Here is a 20,775-nt window from a genome sequence, read left to right on the forward strand (position 1 = left end):
AAAGGTAATTTATTAACTGTTTATATCTGTGAAAGTGCACAATGGGGAAATTAAACAAAGCTGCTGGACGTAGCTACTCGGGATCCTCCAAAAAGCCCACTAAAAAGTCTCAGTAGTAAATAACCACTACTTTACTGAGAATATATTTCATCCCATATCATCTCATCTCATATCACTTCATTTAATTTTATTTCGGTTGATTAATGTCTCAAACTAATCATCATTTCATTTCAGTCCATATTATCGTTTTTCATAAAAATAAGAATTTAAATTAAGACTTGACCTTTAGGTCTTAGTTACCAGGTCATAAAAAACTATAAATGTTTCCAATTAGGATATGACCTAAAAATCTATATTACCAGGTCATAAAATAAAAAAGACTATAAAATACTACTTATAAATGTCTTATCTATGGTTCGATATAGAACAGACAAGGCTGTATGGGCTTAGATCCCCTTGCGTTTCCTAATAAGGAAAAATCGTACCAAAAAAAAAAATATCTATGGTTCGACTATTGTAAATTTCAGGGGTGAATGAAGTTAGCCCCTCAAAAAAATTTTTTTTTCCTGTTTTCTACTTATTTTCTATTAATTCGTTTGTTCATCATTTGTTCTTGATTGTTCACTGTTAATAATTGTTTGTTCCCCATTTATTTATTTTAAAAAAAATATTAAAAATATATCTAAAAGTTAGCCCCTCGATTGCAATTTTTAATATTTTTTCGTCCTTAATTACTCGTAAATATTCATTTTCGATTGTTCTTATATAAAATACGTTTGTTCTCTTTCGAAATTACTCATTTTTTGTTTAATTAATTGTATTAGTTGAATAAATGTATACAAAATATATGTACTGCGCATGCCATAAGTGTATAATCTATGGCGCATGCGTCAACTATAATGCCTAAACTTTCTACGCGGTTTTAATCGTGAAAAAAAAACAATTATAAATCCTGAAGGATCAATTAATTGGTATACAGTTTAATTAAAAAAATTAAAAACAAAATAAATAAAATAATGTGCATTCGCGTAAAGTTAGCCCAAATACATTTTTTCCATCCTCCTATATATCTATCGCTATGAAGGTATAAAAAAGATAGGTTAAGAGTTCACATAGGTAATATAAACAAATAAGTAAATATGTTAATTATTTATCTTTCAAGAGATAATGTAGGTATACATTATAATAACATTTTGACACAGTCGAAATTATATTCCTAACATTAGTAAAATAACATTTTAATAATTTTTTTATAGGTTATGTATTGAAATTGTTGGAAAATTATTTCATGTTTTAGCTGGAAAACTACATGGAGAATTATATGCAATACAAGATAATGAGCTCCATCAAATGAATTCGAATGAAACCAAACTGTTTACCATCCAAATTCGATTGTCGGGCAGATAGAAAACGAAAATTCACTCATAGTGAACCTCGGCCTGCATTTGTGAAACGGCAAAGACTCACTATTATCAAGGAAATTGAAGAGACAACTAAAAATGAGATGTGTCGTATTATTATACCTTTGCCATCTTGTAGTCAAGGTAGGTGTAACTGTCAATAATTAGTTACACTCACAGATCTCCTAATCAAATAACAATATCAGAAAAAATGAGAATAGTTAGTTAGTTAGTGGAAGTAGCCAAAATGGGCAAGTGGATCTCAGTTCCTATTACATAAGGTACTAGGAAGTTTGTGAAAATGAAAATTTATCACAGTGTAATATCACTTACTTACTTTAACAGTGAAGGAAAACATTGTGATGAAACCTGCACACCTAAATGTTCTTAGGATTTTCTTAGGTGTGTAATCCACCAACCAGCAATAGGCCAGCGTGGTGGACTAAGGCCTAAAAACCCTCTCAATGGTAGTGAAGGCCAGTGTCCAGCATGGGGATATATTATATGGGCTGATGATGATGACTAGGAAGTTAAATACTACTACTACTACTACGACAGTACACATATAATCCTATATATTTACAAACTATACGTTTGTTGGAAATTGCTAACATTATTTCATATTTCCAGATGTCCAGCCACTTGAAAATAGGTGTAGTAATGACAAAGCTATCCAAGTAGCTCCAGCACAGGAACACAAAGGCAAGGCAAGTGTGTATTGCCACATCACCCCTTAATATATCTGAAGCAAGTATAAGTAAACAATCAGAACCAGCAAAAAAAAAAAAAAAAAACTGTTGTTCCTGAGGACAAATTTGACAGTGATGAGTCAAATGCACCAGCAACAGAAGGATCAACTGTTGACTATGGGTTATAGAAGAAGAAGATTAATTCATATTTATTTAAATTAATATTAATGAATATTAATTTAAATTATCGTGCTAAATTCGTGGTCAAAACATATGTGTATTTTATAAATAAATATTCATTCTCAGTATTAATGTTGTTTTAATCATCGATTGAAAAATTGGTTCTTAATGAATTTAGTTGGAGCTAAATGCTGCTTGGAGCTTAATACTTTCGAATAACATAAACACGTGACTTTAAGCATAAACATATTTTTTAGGTAAATACTTTATTTAGCTTTGCTGGATTTATCCAAGATTTCGACATACCAAAATTTCATACAGGAACGACAGATAGATAGCTATCTGATTGAATACCCTTGTAGAATTGAGCTTCAGTCTCTGCGCTGCACTCGCACGAGGTGCTAGTGTGTTGTTTATTTAAAAATACGTTCCGCGCATCGGTCAGCGCGTTGCTGGGGGCATACCCAACACCGTTGGGTAGCCGGCGACCGCGCCGCTGATAACGAGGGTAGATAATCAACACGAAACAATGGATGTGCGGTCGAGCAGGAGTACTTTGAGTGAGCAGGAGTTGATTGGTGATGAGGTAGAACAATTTCAAGAAGAGAATTCTATGCAAGAGATGAATGCGATGGAGGATTGGTTAAGACCAGAGAAGAGAAAAGATGTTAACAGTGACGATGAATGGACAACGATTAAATCGAAGCAGAAGAAGCTTAAACCGGAAGTTGAGAAAATAGAGATGTACTTAACTGGTAGTGAGCCGCTGCCGAAACAATTTTCTTTAGCGAAAATATTTTGTGAGATGGATATTACCGATGTGGACCGCGTAAAATATGTTAACCCATACAAAGTGCGTATCGATGTACAGAACCCACTGAGCGCAGAGAGGATTGAAAAAAGTTCTAAGATAGCAGATAAAGGCTGGCGTGTACAAAGAGCTATGGAGAAGAATTTATCATATGGTGTTATTCGCGACATAGACTTGGAAATATCCGACAAAGAGATTTTTGACACAATATCGTGCCCCAAACCAGCAGAACTGGTATCTATATTCCGTCTCAACCGGCGCAGTAGCTCGGGCGACGGATGGGTACCTAGTGAGTCGGTGCGGTTATGTTTTAAGGGTGCGTTCATACCTGCGTATGTTTCTATAGGGGGGCTAAGAATCCGCGTGGACCGATACGTCTTCCCAGTATCTCAGTGCGGGTTGTGCTGGAAATTAGGACACCCTACAAAGAGATGTCCCACAAACAAAGAAATTTGTCCAAAGTGTGGAGGTAAACATAACAACTGTGAAACCACTACATTTAGCTGCGTCAACTGTAAAGGGGGGCATATGGCCATGTATAAAGGCTGTCCTGCATTTTTGAAAGAAAAGAGGCTTAGAGAAATCATGGCTGAATTTAATTGCACTTACAGAAAGGCTCTGACGATGTATGTAGCCCCTAGTTCTCCAGTACAGGTGCCCAAAAAGTTTAGTTTCACCGCTACCCCTGCTCCTCCGCTAATGGAGTACATCTCATCCGTGCCACCAAAAACCTTGCAGAGTAACGCACCGACTTTTGCTAGCGTCTTACAGACAAAAGCGGAGATTCACATCGAAGAAAACGCTAAACAAACACCAAGATCGGTTTCGAAAAAACATCGTCGTCGTCGTAGGGAACCTGATGTATCTGTATTGGACTCTGCTGCTGAAGCTGAAATAGAAGAGATGCCCGGGAAAAATGTGCCTCTGGAACAGAAGGAAAGAAGAAATGTGAATTTTGTAGAGTTATTGAATAAATTGAAAGATCTTTTTTTTTTAAAAACATTGTCGCTAGAATCTAAAGTGAAAAGTGTACTTAAGTGTTGCATCGAATGGTTGATCTTGGTTGCGGTAGACAATATTTCCGACTGGCCAGTATTGAAAAACATATTAGATCTGTTTATGGACTATGGATAAAAATAAAAAACCTGTGAAATTAACTATACTACAATGGAACGCTCAAAGTTTAAGACCTAAGTTATTAGAGTTTGAAAATATTTTATTTAAAGAGAAAGTCCACATTGCTACCGTGAGTGAAACATGGTTAGAATCGAACAATCGACTTAAAATAACTAACTATATTATTTATCGTAGGGATAGGGACGACGGCTATGGCGGGGTTGCCATTTTTGTTCACAAATCTATTAATTCACAACTTTTTGATATACAAAACAATAGTCCCGGTTTAGAAATAATAGGTATTAAGGTTCACAATTGTAGGGATATTGAATATATATTCTCCGTGTATTGTGCTCCATCGGTACGCACTAGCCAACAGGATTGGGATGTGTTATTTTCATTGGTGAGTAAAAAAGCTTTAATTTTGGGCGATTTCAATGCGCACCACACTAACTGGTCTAATAAAAGTGATGCCAGAGGATTACAAATTTTTGAGGCTATCACAGATAATAAGTTCATTTCACTAAACGATGGTAAGTCAACACGTTTACGATTTAATAACAATAACAATCAGCTGCAACATTCCGCGCCTGATATATCTTTTGTCTCCTCCGATTTAGCTTTATTATTTGACTGGCGTATTTTAAACGAAACCCTCGGCAGTGATCATTTATTTATAAAAATTACTAACTCTTTTGATGTTTTACCTAGGAATATTTTACGGCGCAATTTCAAGTTAGCCGATTGGGGCGGTTATAAGACATTGCTGGAATCTTTATGTAGTAATTATATCGTGTCGGAGAACCTACAAATAGGGTACGATCATTTTATAGAATATCTAAATATAGCAGCAGACGTTCATGTTCCATATATTCGATATAATACAGATCCCAGTAGTACTTTCTCACCTAAACCCTATTGGAACGCAGATTTGTCTCGATCAGTAGCGATACGTAGATTGGCCCTTTCGACGTTTAGACGCAATCCGACGCCTAGGAACTTGAAACTACTTAATGAAAAAATACGTGACTCACAAAAACTGATCAGAAATACTAGAGATAAAGCTTGGCAGGGATATTGTACAGCAATAGATGGCGCAACAACGCAAAGTGAGATGTGGCAAAGAATGCAATGGTTTAAAGGCCGTAGAACTTCTAAACAATATGTCAGTGACGAAAACGCTAGTACCCTTCTGTATAGTATGACACCAGATTACGTCTCCCCTAAAATCCCATCATTTTCTTCTTGTAATCATAAATTAGAAATTCCTATCACTAGTCAGGAACTGGAACGCTGTATCCGCGCAAAGGATACCGCACCCGGGTGTGATAATATTTCTTATTCAATGATTAAGCACTTGCCTGAGAACGCATTGGTTATGTTGTTATCACTTTATAACCGTTTTTACGACACCGGCTTCGTACCGGCCCAGTGGCGAGATATCGCCATCACACCTGTACCTAAGCCCGGACGTGACCCTCACAGCGCATCTGCATTTAGACCTATTGCAATGATGTCGTGTTTATGTAAGATTTTCCACAGCATTTTAAGAAATCGGTTAGAATGGTTTATTGAAAAAAATAATTTACTCTCACCGGATACTACCGGATTTAGAAAAAGCCGTTCTACATTAAATAATCTCGTCGATTTAGTTTCGCAAATCCATTCAGCGTTTTCAGTCAATAACTTGACAATAGGTTGTTTTCTTGATATAGATAACGCATACAATAACATAAACATAAAATCGTTAATCCAGACTTTAGATCAAATAGGAGTGGGAAATAAAATGTGTCGATACCTCTGGAACTTTTTAAAAATTAAAAAATTAAGAATATACACTGGAAACTCATATATTTGCCGTTCTTCTGGTCAAGGTTTAGCTCAAGGCGACCCAATCTCGCCGTTGTTGTTTAACATAGCTACTATGCACATCTGCAGCTATATAACAAATGATGCGGTATCTATCTCTCAATACGCGGACGACTTTGTGTTGTATACGAGCATTAGCAATATTAGTGAGGGTGCTAATTGCCTACAAACTTCTTTGAACAAAATGATTACATCGCTTTCAGAGATAGGCTTGGAAATCTCGTCATCTAAAAGTAAAGTATGTATATTCAAAAGAGGGTATAGAAGAGAACATGTCAACCTTTTTATTAACAACATACCGTTACAAGTAGTAGATTGTGTCAAGTACTTGGGTTTCTGGTTAGACCGCTCGTTAAAATGGAACAAACATATTGAAGAATTAATCGAGAAATGTTCGAAAACATTAAAATTTTTTAAAGTTTTGGCCGGTTCAGGGTGGGGAGTACATCCAGATCATTTAAGACGATTATATATATCTATCGTTCGTTCTAGATTAGACTATGGCAGTTTCCTTTATGATAACGCAGTTAAGAGTAAGACAGTTAAGCTCGATAGACTCCAAAATCAATGTATGAGAGTAATTGGTGGTTTTGTGAAAAGTACGCCTATACATGTAATGGAATGGGAGCTCAATTTGCAACCACTATTTGTGCGTAGGTACTATCTAGCCGGTAAATTCTGGTTGAAAGCTAAATCATTCAAAGATAACAAACTAATTGTGTCACTGAATCGACTTGTAGAACTTTGTCGTGACGTAGTATATTGGAGACGGAGGAAAAAACCTTTGTTAGTAACAGTACATGAATCACTCGATATCTATCCTATTTATACTTCTCAGCAAATGGAATGTTTCTCTCTTGATACATGGGTAAGCAGTGTGGACCTATCTAATATAATTAAAACTAAAATCGATGATTTGGAAAAGGCTAAACGTACTTATAATTGTGATTTCGTAAAACGTACATGCAATCAATATTTAAATTTAAATTATTCGAACTATTATTCAATTTATACTGATGGATCGCAGGAAGGGGACGAGTCGGGCTTGGCAGTGTTCGACCCGCAGACGCAAGGTTCTATTAAAGTTAAACTAGCGGCTAAAGTATCTATAATGTATGTAGAACTTTTAGCAATTGCAGAAGCAGTGTCTTATGTCGCGTCATTTGAATCCGGTAATTTTGTAATACTGACGGACTCCAAGAGTGCGTTACAACACTTGGCTCGATGTACCTCGATCTTTCGAGGCGCACCGATAGCCTACAGGATCCTGGAGACCGTTAGTAAAATGCAGAAAAAGAATATAGTGTTGCAATGGGTGCCGGCTCATATTGGATTGTACGGAAATGAAGTAGCTGATCGTCTAGCGAAAGAAGCCGTCACTGACGGACTGTTTCTTGATTGTTTACCTTATTTTAGTGATATTATTTATTTAGTTAGAAGACAATGCATAGATTTTTGGAAAGAATATTTTGACGAGAGATCACGAACTAAAGGTATATGGTATAGAACCATACAGCCCAGCCTTTCTCGTCTCCCTTGGTTCACAGGAGTAGATATGCATCGAAAACATATTGTGACTGCCTTCAGACTTCGGTCTGGACACATTCCTCTAAATAGTTTTGGATTTTTGATGAAAATATGCGATTCACCAAACTGTGACGAGTGTGGAGTAGTCGAGGATGCAACCCACATAATGAAGGAGTGTGTACGGAGTGAAGCGGAGCGCAGCGGCTTTATGTTAGAATTTGATTTATGTGCAATGGATGTAGGCGTCTATAACAGCATCTTGGCCTCCCCTTTGTCGAGGGCAGCCAGAATGCTATATAAGTTGGTAGACGTAAGTATAAAGCGTCGCGCTTAAATTTTTTGTGTAAACTTTGAGGGTGACGTCTCGAAATCGAGAAAACCCTCTTTATAAAATAAAAAAAAAATAAAGAGAAAAAAAAAAAAAAAAAAAGAATTGAGCTTCGAAGAAAAGTTTATTCTTATTCTTTATTAGACTTTATTCTAGTTGCAGTGTCGGTTAGAGAAGCTTGCACAGATACTGCATGGAATAAATAGTCATTATAATTATAAAATATATTTCTGTTTACATACCATACAATTTTCATAGTTCAAATATGAATTTGGATTGATATGAATTTATTTCGATTATCAAAATAATTTGTATTAAACATTTATATTTCCTCAAAATTTCTATTTTTATAATAATGACTGTGACCACCCCATAAATCACAAAATTAAAAATATTAAAGATAACTTATTTTTAAATCATATATTAAAAATTATAAACAGATCGCGAATTAAAATATTATATTATGCCTATCATTCTTAAATAATTCAGTAATGAATTTTCGCATCGCCGCGCCGTATATAATTAATATGAATAATAGGGTATTGCCCACTGTGCTAAAAAAAACATAAATTATGTTTTTTTGATAGATCTACAAACAAGCAAGTGAGTAATGCTATGTTTCCATAAATAAAAAGGCAAAAAAAAATTAAAGAAAGATATTATGCACAAGTTCAAATGCATATGTATTGTGCTAAAAGTAAAACTTGCTACTTTTGTGTAGCATCCAGCAACTTTGAAAAAACTAATCAGGTCACTATAATTAGTAGGTATTGATTTTGATTCCGAGTAAGTTGCACAGTTGTTAGATAATGTAGTTTCTTTTTGGAAGAATAACAATTTTCTAATCCTACACAAAAATGTAATGTTAAATATTTAAAAAAAACTTTATACCTATTTTCCTTTTAGGGAGTACAAAATATTGATGTGTACAAAGTGAATGTGATTTAATAAAAATAATATTTCAATTTAAATTATGTTTTATTAAAAATTATTCTTAACATACAGGTACAAAGGTTACATAACATTAATATTTATTCCTTTTCATATATATAAGCCCATATTTAGCACATTTGTGGAAAACAGAATCAAAATAATAATGAGTTGCTAGCCATAGAAGACCAGCATAAAAGTCTTATTAAAATCTGTTCAGTAGTTTTTGAATGAAGAGTGAAAATACTTACAAAACTTTCTATTTATAAGTAAGGATTACTTATTTAATTAAAGAGTTTTGTAGGTGGCAAACTATCTAAAAACTTTCTATTTTCCACCAAGTTGACATCAATTATCCTTCCTGCATATATATTTATTGTATTGTTTTTTTTATAGTCTAACAAGGGGTGATATTACATTTGCAATTTCTGGGAGTTTGTTGAAAAATATATTGCTTGCTTGACTTACAGATAAATCGAAATCATCAGCCAATTGAGAGAATGTTCTATTTAATGTTATTCTCATCAGACATAATATAATATTTTGTTCAGAAACATTTTATGTTTCTCAATCAAGCCTATTATGAAACATAATTCTTGTGGAAGACCAATATATAAACGTTGTTTATTTTTCACTTTAGATAAAGTTGTTAACACATTCATTTTTTCAACTTTTTAGTCTTCTTGAGAGCTATAGTCTGAAGTGCACAAGTCTTTGATGGAGTGGAGATATAGAGAGATAACTCATAGTCAACAGTTGATCCTTCTGTTGCTGGTGCATTTGACTCATCACTGTCAAATTTGTCCTCAGGAACAACAGTTTTTTTTTTTTTTTTTTGCTGGTTCTGATTGTTTACTTATACTTGCTTCAGATATATTAAGGGGTGATGTGGCAATACACACTTGCCTTGCCTTTGTGTTCCTGTGCTGGAGCTACTTGGATAGCTTTGTCATTACTACACCTATTTTCAAGTGGCTGGACATCTGGAAATATGAAATAATGTTAGCAATTTCCAACAAACGTATAGTTTGTAAATATATAGGATTATATGTGTACTGTCGTAGTAGTAGTAGTAGTATTTAACTTCCTAGTCATCATCATCAGCCCATATAATATATCCCCATGCTGGACACTGGCCTTCACTACCATTGAGAGGGTTTTTAGGCCTTAGTCCACCACGCTGGCCTATTGCTGGTTGGTGGATTACACACCTAAGAAAATCCTAAGAACATTTAGGTGTGCAGGTTTCATCACAATGTTTTCCTTCACTGTTAAAGTAAGTAAGTGATATTACACTGTGATAAATTTTCATTTTCACAAACTTCCTAGTACCTTATGTAATAGGAACTGAGATCCACTTGCCCATTTTGGCTACTTCCACTAACTAACTAACTATTCTCATTTTTTCTGATATTGTTATTTGATTAGGAGATCTGTGAGTGTAACTAATTATTGACAGTTACACCTACCTTGACTACAAGATGGCAAAGGTATAATAATACGACACATCTCATTTTTAGTTGTCTCTTCAATTTCCTTGATAATAGTGAGTCTTTGCCGTTTCACAAATGCAGGCCGAGGTTCACTATGAGTGAATTTTCGTTTTCTATCTGCCCGACAATCGAATTTGGATGGTAAACAGTTTGGTTTCATTCGAATTCATTTAATGGAGCTCATTATCTTGTATTGCATATAATTCTCCATGTAGTTTTCCAGCTAAAACATGAAATAATTTTCCAACAATTTCAATACATAACCTATAAAAAAAATATTAAAATGTTATTTTACTAATGTTAGGAATATAATTTCGACTGTGTCAAAATGTTATTATAATGTATACCTACATTATCTCTTGAAAGATAAATAATGAACATATTTACTTATTTGTTTATATTACCTATGTGAACTCTTAACCTATCTTTTTTATACCTTCATAGCGATAGGTATATAGGAGGATGGAAAAAATGTATTTGGTCTAACTTTACGCGAATGCACATTATTTTATTTATTTTGTTTTTAATTTTTTTAATTAAACTGTATACCAATTAATTAATCCTTCAGGATTTATAATTGTTTTTTTTTCACGATTAAAACCGCGTAGAAAGTTTAGGCATTATAGTTGACGCATGCGCCATAGATTATACACTTATGGCATGCGCAGTACACATTTTTTGTATACATTTATTCAACTAATACAATTAATTAAACAAAAAATGAGTAATTTCGAAAGAGAACAAACGTATTTTATATAAGAACAATCGAAAATGAATATTTACGAGTAATTAAGGACGAAAAAATATTAAAAATTGCAATCGAGGGGCTAACTTTTAGATATATTTTTAATATTTTTTTTAAAATAAATAAATGGGGAACAAACAATTATTAACAGTGAACAATCAAGAACAAATGATGAACAAACGAATTAATAGAAAATAAGTAGAAAACAGGAAAAAAAAAATTTTTTGAGGGGCTAACTTCATTCACCTAAATTTTCTCAAATATATTAAGTGTATAATCTATGGTAAATTTGTCGCTCGTGTAGGCCGCTGTAAGTTGATTAAATTTAAATTGCAATTATTTCGGAGGAATCGTATAGTCACACACTAATTACAAAAATCACAACAAATCCAATTTAGCTTTTTCTTTTATTAAATAATTTTAGGTTAGAACTGAATTTAATATTTTTTTCTAGACAACTAATAAAAAAATGGCCCAAGGGATTTCTCCACAAGAAATAGAGGCTCTATGCCAGACGCCAGATCCCACTACCAAGGTAAATAAATTTAATAATAAATTGTTATAGAAATAGTTTTTTAAAGATATATTAATTGCTGACGTTCATGGGTGACGGTAATCACTCATCATCACGTGGGCCGTATGCTCGTCTGCCTATAAGGGCAATAACAAAAATAATTTAAAAAATAAGTACAAATTGCAACTTAGTTATTAATTATGTATGTACCCGAATGCGATTAATAAATCACTTTTTAAGTTCTCATCTAACTCATCTATTCTTTTCTATTTGTGCCATTAAGCAATCATCCTATCCAACTTATCAATAAAAAATTTATTGTGGTTTTTTTTTTCATTGAAACATCAACAAAATTCCATGGTGGCTTTTGTATTTATTGAAGTGTATTCACAATATGAATTGTAGTAGCTAGTCGATAATATAACAATAACTTGTCTATATCTTGACTATCAAGTGTGTTTTGTATAAAACTAACATGAAGTTTTATCACTGCTTATCATGTTTATTATCGGGTACATTTGACCTTAGCCAAAATATTTTTCAATCATAAATGGTTACATAAAGACAGATAAACGAAATCTGAATAGTGATTATGCGAGATACAACTATTCTAAAAGTCACTCTAAATAATATCATTATAATTAAAACTACCTTAATGGCCTTATAAAAATTAAATAGGTAACTCATCAGTTACTGCGCTGTAGGCAAAGGCTTGGCTCTGCCCCTGGCATTGCTGAAGTCCATGGGCGACGGTAACCACTCACCATCAGGTGGGCTGTATGCTCGTCTGCCTAGAAGGGCAATAAAAAAAATCACAATAAGTGTGGAGTATTCGAAACTTCAGAAATGATAAAAATAATACCATATTAAACTGTAAAAGTTGGTTTATTAATGTCTATGACTCTTCACAACTGAAGAAAATACTATAACCTTATTAGTTAAGCTGACAGTGAGTCTTCTATGGATCTTAATATTCTCAAATGAACGTTTTTGTCTCATATGTGGTTCCAGCATCCTGAAGGCTGGAAAATTCCTAGCTTGACCAGCTAGGCAAGTGCTAGCTAAGCTGTTGAATGTAGAATGTTTGTTTGTTTTCCGATAATTTGCTGGAAATGCCTCTGTAAAGGATACAAAAGAAATAGAGGCAAGTACGGGGAGTCTTCCGAGAATTGTATTCACAGCTCTGGCACTCTTTACTGCACATTTCTGCCGCAAGTAAACCTCTCTTTTTGTTTGTAAATTACAATGCAATTGGTATATGTCCAAGTATAGGGATGCTCACATTGTCGCAATATACACTGGTAAAACTTACTCAACTTATTTGCCGTGAACACTAAAAGAAAATATTGTGCTATTTATGTTTACAAGTGGTACTCTTTTAAATTTGTATTAAACAACTACTTATCAAATACCACAAAGTTAAATCTCAGTTTAAATGTGGAATAGGTCAATACCAACCTATTTAATATGCAATTAAAACTAATTTTACCATATTATCAATAAATTTCCAATATTTCGAATAATTAACAGTTTTTTGTGGTCATGGACCAACTGATAGGACTAAATATAACATAGGAGGATTGGTCTAAATTGTGGCAACCTGATGTTTGTTAACATATATAATGTATCAATAGTTTTCTTCTAACTTAAGTTTATCAACCTTGTGTCTGTTATACCCTGGTAGACCTGGTAGATCATTCAGTAAGGTAGTTGTTTTTTTTTTTTGGGAACTTACAGTAATATTAATAAGTCACTTTATAGTAATTGACCTTTGCACTAATTTTAACCTTACAAAATTAACTACTAAAATCGTATTTCATGTTCCAGGATTTTATGTTCCAACAAACAATGTACAGGATCAAAGATCCAAGGAAGACTATACCTTTTTACACTGGTGTCCTCGGAATGACATTACTTAAGCAACTGCATTTTCCAGCAATGAAGTTTTCGTTGTTCTTTATGGGCTATGAGAATCCAGCTGAAGTACCGAGAGACGATGACGCCAGAACTAAATGGGCCATGACTAGGAAAGCCACGTTGGAATTGACATAGTAAGCCTTTTTTTATTTCTCTTCCATCTATACCAAAACTATGCTGTTATACATTAGCTACTACTATACCTAATGTTAGATCTGACTTATGTCTCAATTGTATTTGTATACTGGTGGTAGGAGCTCTCGTGAGTCCGCACGGTTAGGTACCACCACCCTGCCTATTTCTACCGTGAAGCAGTAATGCGTTTCGGTTTGAAGGGTGGGGTAGCCGTTGTAACTATACTGAGAACTTAAAACTAGATGTCTATGGGCTCCAGTGACCACTTAACACCAGGTGGGCTGTGAGCTCATCCAACCATCTAAACAAAGTTGCAAGTGTTTCAAGGGATTTACATTTTAATTCTATAAACCCTACTGAATTTGCTTTTAATTTATTTGAATGAATGATTGAGTGAAATAAGCTCTGAAAACTGTTTACTGTTGTGTATACTAAATTGTCACCGGAGCCCAATGTGAATGTCATTTTGAAAGATGAGGCTTAGATTTTGTATCAGCTACCTGAACCCTCAAACCTGAATTTACAACTATTTAGTAGCAGACATAGTGGGGATAATGGTACTTATTCAACTTACACTAATCTCTATATTTTCAGTAACTGGGGAACAGAGAGCGACGACTCAAGCTACCACAACGGTAATTCAGATCCTCGCGGTTTCGGACATATTGGTATACTTGTGCCGGATGTGGATGTGGCGTGTGCTAGGTAAGGGTAATACACGAGTCTGGTTGTAGTGTTGACCACGGGAACCCCCCTACTCTGACCGGGTTCTGACCCCAGACGAAGATCAGGCGTCGGGTGTAAGAATGCAGGGGAGTGGTTTAGTGCGGTAGAGCCCTAAGACTCCTTGGGCCCGCAGTCTGCTCCCAACATCATCAGAACGTTAAGTCCCGCAAACCCCGCGCGCACCCTAGGCGCGGGGACCTCGTAGTAGGGTTGGCCAGCGACCCGAAAATAAAAAGTTTACCCTTACCTTACACTAAACCAAACTGTCTAATCAATAAAATATATAAGGTAATCGTTTCCAAAGAAATAATAGCAAGAAAATCAATGTATGAACTCATTATAAACATAACCAGTGAGCGACATTGGGATATTGACCTAATGCATAATTTACTAAAACAAATTTGACAGTAGAATTATTAAATGTTATTGTTACAAAGATCTATAAGGTATATAATTTATTGAATATAGGTAAGCTTAGGTACATGCAGTATATAATCTTATATCTTTAAACGAGCAATTCTTGTATATAAATATGTATATATAATCTGAATCTCGGAAATGGTTTCAACGATTTTCATAAAATTTAGTATATAGGGAATTTCGGGGGCGATCGATCTAGCTACGATTTATTTTCAGAAAATGTTGTTTTATTCGTGTTTTCCATAATCAACTTTATCGATAATCAACTTAAACATAAACTTTTTTTTATTGAAAGAAAATAAATCATATAATATAATATCAATATGTAATTCGTATTTAAACATAATTTCTAAAAAACACAATTTATCACCAAAAATAAAAGAGCAAAGCTAAGTCATCCTCTAGTCTAATATTAAGTTACAAGATCTGTTCAAATCACTCCTTCAATTACTAAATATAGTTAGGGTTGGCACCGATTCAACTGAGGAATAATAAACTCGATTTGATGTTGAGTCTAGGATAATCAAGTATAGCGTAAATAAGTTAAAAAGTTAAAAGCTTATTAAGGCGAACAAGAATTGCAGGATTCTGTACAATTTTGGTTTTGTGTGTTGAACTGGTTGGATCTGTCCTGTATGATTTTGATTTTGTAGTGTGTTAGTCAGGGTACTTATTCTCCTTACAGTAAAAAGCTTGTATAAAATACACATGTTACATAAGCAAACTGAGATATTACCCAATATGTGTAGCTGAGTTTATAAAAATAAAACATTAGATATCAATATTGAATTTCATAAATTAGAACTAAACGCAAAAAGTACTTCAGAAAAATATTCCTACACACAATACTGATATGCTGATACTAAAACTATATACTTCTTTCATTCCAGATTTGAGCAGCTAGGTGTTAAATTTATTAAACGTCCCAACGATGGTAAAATGAAAGGCCTAGCTTTCATTCAAGACCCGGACGGTTACTGGATAGAAATATTCACAAGTAATGTTGTTTGAATGTGTACTGTATTGAAAGATACCGGTGTAACACATGGAAAGCCACTCATCAATCCAGCCATACCAACAAAATGCCTATATTTATTCAAAGTTTTACAATATTGCTGTATTAAACAATCAGGCAGCAGTAACAAAATTAGTATAAAATAGCTGGCTAGCTAAAAACAGTGTCAATTAAATTATTGTAACGTGATATCTGTGTCACCGGTTCCATAAAAAAAACTACATTGGGGACACAAATCAGCAAATAAACTGCAATGTATTGTTTTTTTTATTACCATTATTCAAGTTGTGTTAATTTCTTTATAAAAGCAATTGTACACATTAAACAGTACAATATAAAAAATAAACTAGGACAGTTTGGGGGGAAACAACAGCCAATGTTGTCCACGGTGAGCTATGCTATGCTGTCATGCTAACATAACTCCATAAATGTGTTGATGGTTTTCTTAAACATATGTTTTAAGCAATAATTGAAATTCCTGTGGGATATTGTTGTAAAATTCCTTAAAAGATTAGGTTTTTTATTTTATTCCATATTCTAGCCGTTGGAAAGTAAGCCTATGATTGTTCCCGGTACCCATATTGTGCGCTGCAATAATTAAATAAAATCTATTTTAACGATTTAGCTCTTAACATAATGAGGAACAAGAAACAAAAGATGACTAAAATTGTGACTAATCATTGTATACACCCAAATGACGTCACTAGTGACGAAGGCAATTTTTCCTTTCACTATGTACTTCTGTTTCTTTTTTTTTAAATTCTCCAGAAATATAACATGTACATTAATTTGTCCTGATTTCGGTACATTGAATTTTCAAATATTGAATTAACACAACTAAGTTCTGAAATATTTGATATAATCTGTAAAAAGTTGTCTATATATGTGAAAAACGATTTTGGAATGTGGTTATTCCTCTGTCTATACCTAATTCATAGAGAAAAACAGTTAATGTATTTCTTTTTATTTGAAATATTGTTGATTTTATGGAAAAAAATATTAATATGTAAGTACTAACATATATTTGACGTTATATACAAATATACTCGTAATATATATATTTTTTTGTATTTGTAAATAATAAATGATTTATCATTGTTGCTATGTCGTTTATTTTTTTTGTAAAGAAAATAGCCGCCTTTATAATTCATGCCCTACCTGATTTTAAGTGGGCACTGGAGACTAGACAATGTTAATGTCACCACATATCTTAAGACATGAGATAGTCTGGGTTGTATAGATATATTAAACGAATACACGCCCAACTCCAAACCAGGATTGATTGTACTACTAGCTGACCCGGCAGACTTCGTAGTGCCTCAATCGATAAATAAAATACCTAAAGTTATAAAAAATATAAGTTATATAGCGGTAGGCAGCGGCTTGGCTCTGCCCCTGGCATTGCTGAAGTCCATGGGCGACGGTAACCACTCACCATCAGGTGGGCCATATGCTCGTCTGCCTACAAAGGCAATGAAAAAAAAAAAAAATATATATATATATGTCGTGGATAACGACTTAGTAATATTAAGACGGTGGTTTTAATTATTATTTTAAATGATGAAATGTTGTTTTGATAAATATCACAAAATGAAGGGTAGACTCCGTAACGCCACAGTATAAAATGGCGGTACGTGGACAGAGTCGTGGCATTCTCGCTCACGACTCGGTCGTGTGCGGACGTGCTTTCCGATCCGTTGCTCGCTTGTGATCTACGTCTCGGAACTTACAGTTGTGCGCGACAGTGTAGTGACCGTGAATACCCCATACCAACTGTCTTTTTCAAGGCAAAAAGGATCGCTACGATCAGGCTTTCTGTGGCACTCTCACAGGCTAGCGATCTTCCCAAACCCTCTCTTACCCCCGCTGACTGTCGTTTTCACGGCATAGGCACTCCCCCCCCCCTGCTCCTTGCTGTCTTTACAGCACAGGGGGTTCTCCCAAACCAGGGGACTCGCCTTTCGGCGAGTTGAACAAAAGTCCCGGGGCCGCCCCCCCCGGGCGAAAATCACGTGAAGATGGAGGAAAAAATTTTCATCGACTTCATTCGGGAAAAATATCCGTCAATCGCGCCCGAATTCGAAGCCTATAGGGCCTCATTTGGTAATTATTCTCCCCCCGCATCTCTCGCCGCCGTCGCCAAACATGCCTCGCAGGCATGCCTCGCGTGCCCCGCCGCCGGTCCGTGTTCAAGCGCACGTACGCACGCCGCCGCCGTAGCGTCTAACGCCCCCGCCCCCGCTACCCCCGCGCCCGCCTCAATCACGTCAGTTTCGTCCGTCGCGACCTCAATAGCGTCTAGTTCAGGCTCCGATACCGAATCGGAGATGGACTTCGAGTCCGCGACTAGCCCTCAACCCGGAACCTCGGATGGGTTCCAAACTGTAACGCGCGGTAAAAAGCGTACTCGCGTCGTGGAGTCCCGGAGCTACATGACGAAGCAAACCAAGTCCGCGACCGCCTCCCGACCGCAGGTAGTCGTGACGCCGGAGTCGGACTCCGCCCGCCGCGTAACCCCACCGCCGCGCCCAAAAACCGCGCCCGCGCCTAAAACAGTTGTCCCGCCCCCGCTGATACTCCAGGAGAAGTCAGCGTGGAATCGCGTATCCCAGGCCCTTCAGGCCAACAAAATTAATTATACCCATGCGCGTAACGTTTCGCATGGGATTCAGATTAAGGTCGCAACGCCGGGCGACCATAGGGCCCTCTCTGCTTACCTCCGAAAGGAGAACATAGGTTATCACACCTATGCTCTTCAGGAGGACCGGGAACTCCGCGTAGTGATACGCGGAGTCCCCAAGGAACTCGACATAGACTACGTAAAGGAGGATCTGATCGGTCAGTCCCTCCCAATAGTTAGTGTGCACCGGATGCACAGCGGACGCGGCAGACAGCCGTACAATATGATTCTCGTCGCGCTAGAATCAACCCCGGAGGCAAAGAAAAGAATCTCATGTCTCAAAACGATATGCGGCCTCTCCGGGGTCACCATCGAAGCCCCCCATAAACGTGGTACTCCCGGGCAGTGCCACAGGTGCCAGCTCTATGGCCACTCAGCGCGTAATTGCCACGCGCGCCCCCGCTGCGTGAAATGCCTCGGCGATCACGCAACCACAGAATGTTCGCGTGTTAGGGAAACCGCGACGGAACCCCCAAGCTGTGTCCTATGCCTTAAGCAAGGGCACCCGGAAAACTACCGCGGATGTCCTAGGGCTCCGCGTAAACGCCCGAACCACCCAGCCCCCCGAACCGTCGACCCAAAGACTTCGGCGCCTTCAGTGCCGAAACCAGCCTTCGTACCGGCTGCGGTTCCCACCGTCTCGGCGTGGAAAAAACCGCTGCCGTATACGAAGGAGGGAACACAAAACGTACCCCAGCTCCCGCCTGCGACACGTCCCGCGCCTCAGCCCCTGCTCGTACCTCGCCCCGCGCCCGCGTACCGCCCCCCGCAACCCTCAGTCGTCAACGACTTCGCGCTCGTGCGCGACTTCGTCACCGCGGTAAACTTTGACCGTCTGCGATCGTTCGCAGATGCTATCCGTAGGTCGGTAACCCCCGAACAGCGACTCGCGGCCGCTTTCGATCACATGGACGTCTACGAGTCCGTGTCTCGCACGTTATAAAAATTCTTTACCGGTAATCAATGGCGCAAAAAGGTAGAGAAAAACCGTATTCCCTTACGTTAGCATTCTACAATGCTAACGGACTCGCGCGGCAACGCGATCAAATTTTCGAATTCCTCCGCGATAATCTTGTAGATATTTTGTTAGTGCAGGAGACCTGTCTGAAGCCCTCGCGTCGTGACCCGAAAGTCGCGAATTACGTCATGGTTAGGAATGACAGACTCACCGTCTCCAACTCACCGCCTCCAAAGGCGGGACTGCCATTTACTATAGGCGGGCTCTGCACGTTGTCCCTCTTGATACTCCCTCGCTCTTACATATCGAGGCGTCAGTGTGCCGTATCTCGCTGACGGGACACCAGCCGATCGTCATCGCATCCGTTTATATCCCCCCGGACAAGCCCCTCCTGAGCAGTGACATCGAGTCACTGTTCGGCATGGGAGACTCCGTCATCCTGGCAGGCGATTTAAATTGCCACCACACTAGGTGGAACTGCCATCGTACGAACGTTAACGGTAGGCGTCTCGACGCGTTTATAGACGACCTCACTTTTGAAGTAGTCGGTCCCCCAACTCCAACATGTTATCCGTATAACATCGCGCTCCGTCCGAGCACTATAGACCTGGCATTGCTTAGGAACGTAACTCTGCGCTTACGTTCCATCGAAGCACTGTCAGAGCTCGACTCAGACCACCGACCTGTCGTTATGCAGCTCGGTCGCCCTCACAACCCAGTCACTGTTACGAGGACCATGGTGGATTGGAATAAGCTGGGCACGTGCCTAGCCGAAGCCGCTCCGCCAATCCTCCCTTACGGCCCGGATTCGAATCTATCCCCCGAGGACACCGTCGAATCCATAAACATCATTACCGATCACATCTCTTCCGCGATCATTAGATCTTCAAAAGAAGTCGATGTGGAGGACAGCTTCCACCGCATCAGACTGTCCTCCGAACTTAGGAATCTCTTAAGAGTTAGGAACGCGGCAATCCGGGCCTACGATCGTCTTCCCACGCATTCAAACCGGATTCGGATGCGTCGTCTACAACGCGAAGTCCACTCCCGCCTAAGCGACGCGCGTAACGATAATTGGCATAGTTATTTAGAACAACTCGCGCCCTCCCACCAAGCATACTGGCGACTAGCTAGGACTCTCAAATCCGAAACTACCGCTACTATGCCTCCCCTCTTACGCCCTTCAGGCCAACCACCGGCATTCGATGATGATGACAAGGCTGAGCTGCTGGCCGATGCACTGCAAGAGCAGTGCACCACCAGCACTCAACACGCGGACCCCGAACACACCGAGTTAGTCGACAGGGAGGTCGAGCGCAGAG

General features: G+C 37.6%; 1 protein-coding gene and 1 long non-coding RNA gene across 2 annotated transcripts; one reads left to right on the plus strand and one right to left on the minus strand.

The window, feature by feature from the left end:
- Positions 1-499: 499 nt before the first annotated feature.
- Positions 500-16,915, plus strand: LOC101743580 (lactoylglutathione lyase). Its single transcript, XM_004923110.4, has 6 exons — positions 500-516; positions 11,372-11,398; positions 11,543-11,623; positions 13,430-13,653; positions 14,249-14,359; positions 15,691-16,915. The coding sequence occupies exons 3-6, from the start codon at positions 11,558-11,560 to the stop codon at positions 15,809-15,811; spliced, it is 522 nt and encodes a 173-aa protein (XP_004923167.1). The 5' UTR covers positions 500-516; positions 11,372-11,398; positions 11,543-11,557; the 3' UTR covers positions 15,812-16,915.
- LOC134201248 (uncharacterized) lies at positions 8,880-11,330 on the minus strand. The gene is made up of 2 exons (XR_009976452.1): positions 10,320-11,330; positions 8,880-9,833 (listed from the first exon to the last, which is right to left on the minus strand). It is a non-coding gene; the product is annotated as an uncharacterized LOC134201248 (long non-coding RNA).
- Positions 16,916-20,775: the final 3,860 nt, after the last annotated feature.

The sequence above is a fragment of the Bombyx mori genome, chromosome 24 (assembly GCF_030269925.1).
Source record: "Bombyx mori chromosome 24, ASM3026992v2".
Classification (NCBI taxonomy): domain Eukaryota; kingdom Metazoa; phylum Arthropoda; class Insecta; order Lepidoptera; family Bombycidae; genus Bombyx; species Bombyx mori.

Excerpts from the sequence above, each read along its gene's own strand:
- LOC101743580 (XM_004923110.4), top strand. The coding sequence starts at position 11,558 with ATGGCCCAAGGGATTTCTCCACAAGAAATAGAGGCTCTATGCCAGACG. Across the intron at positions 11,624-13,429 it reads CGCCAGATCCCACTACCAAG|GATTTTATGTTCCAACAAAC; the intron begins GTAAATAAATTT and ends TTCATGTTCCAG. Across the intron at positions 14,360-15,690 it reads GTGGATGTGGCGTGTGCTAG|ATTTGAGCAGCTAGGTGTTA; the intron begins GTAAGGGTAATA and ends CTTTCATTCCAG.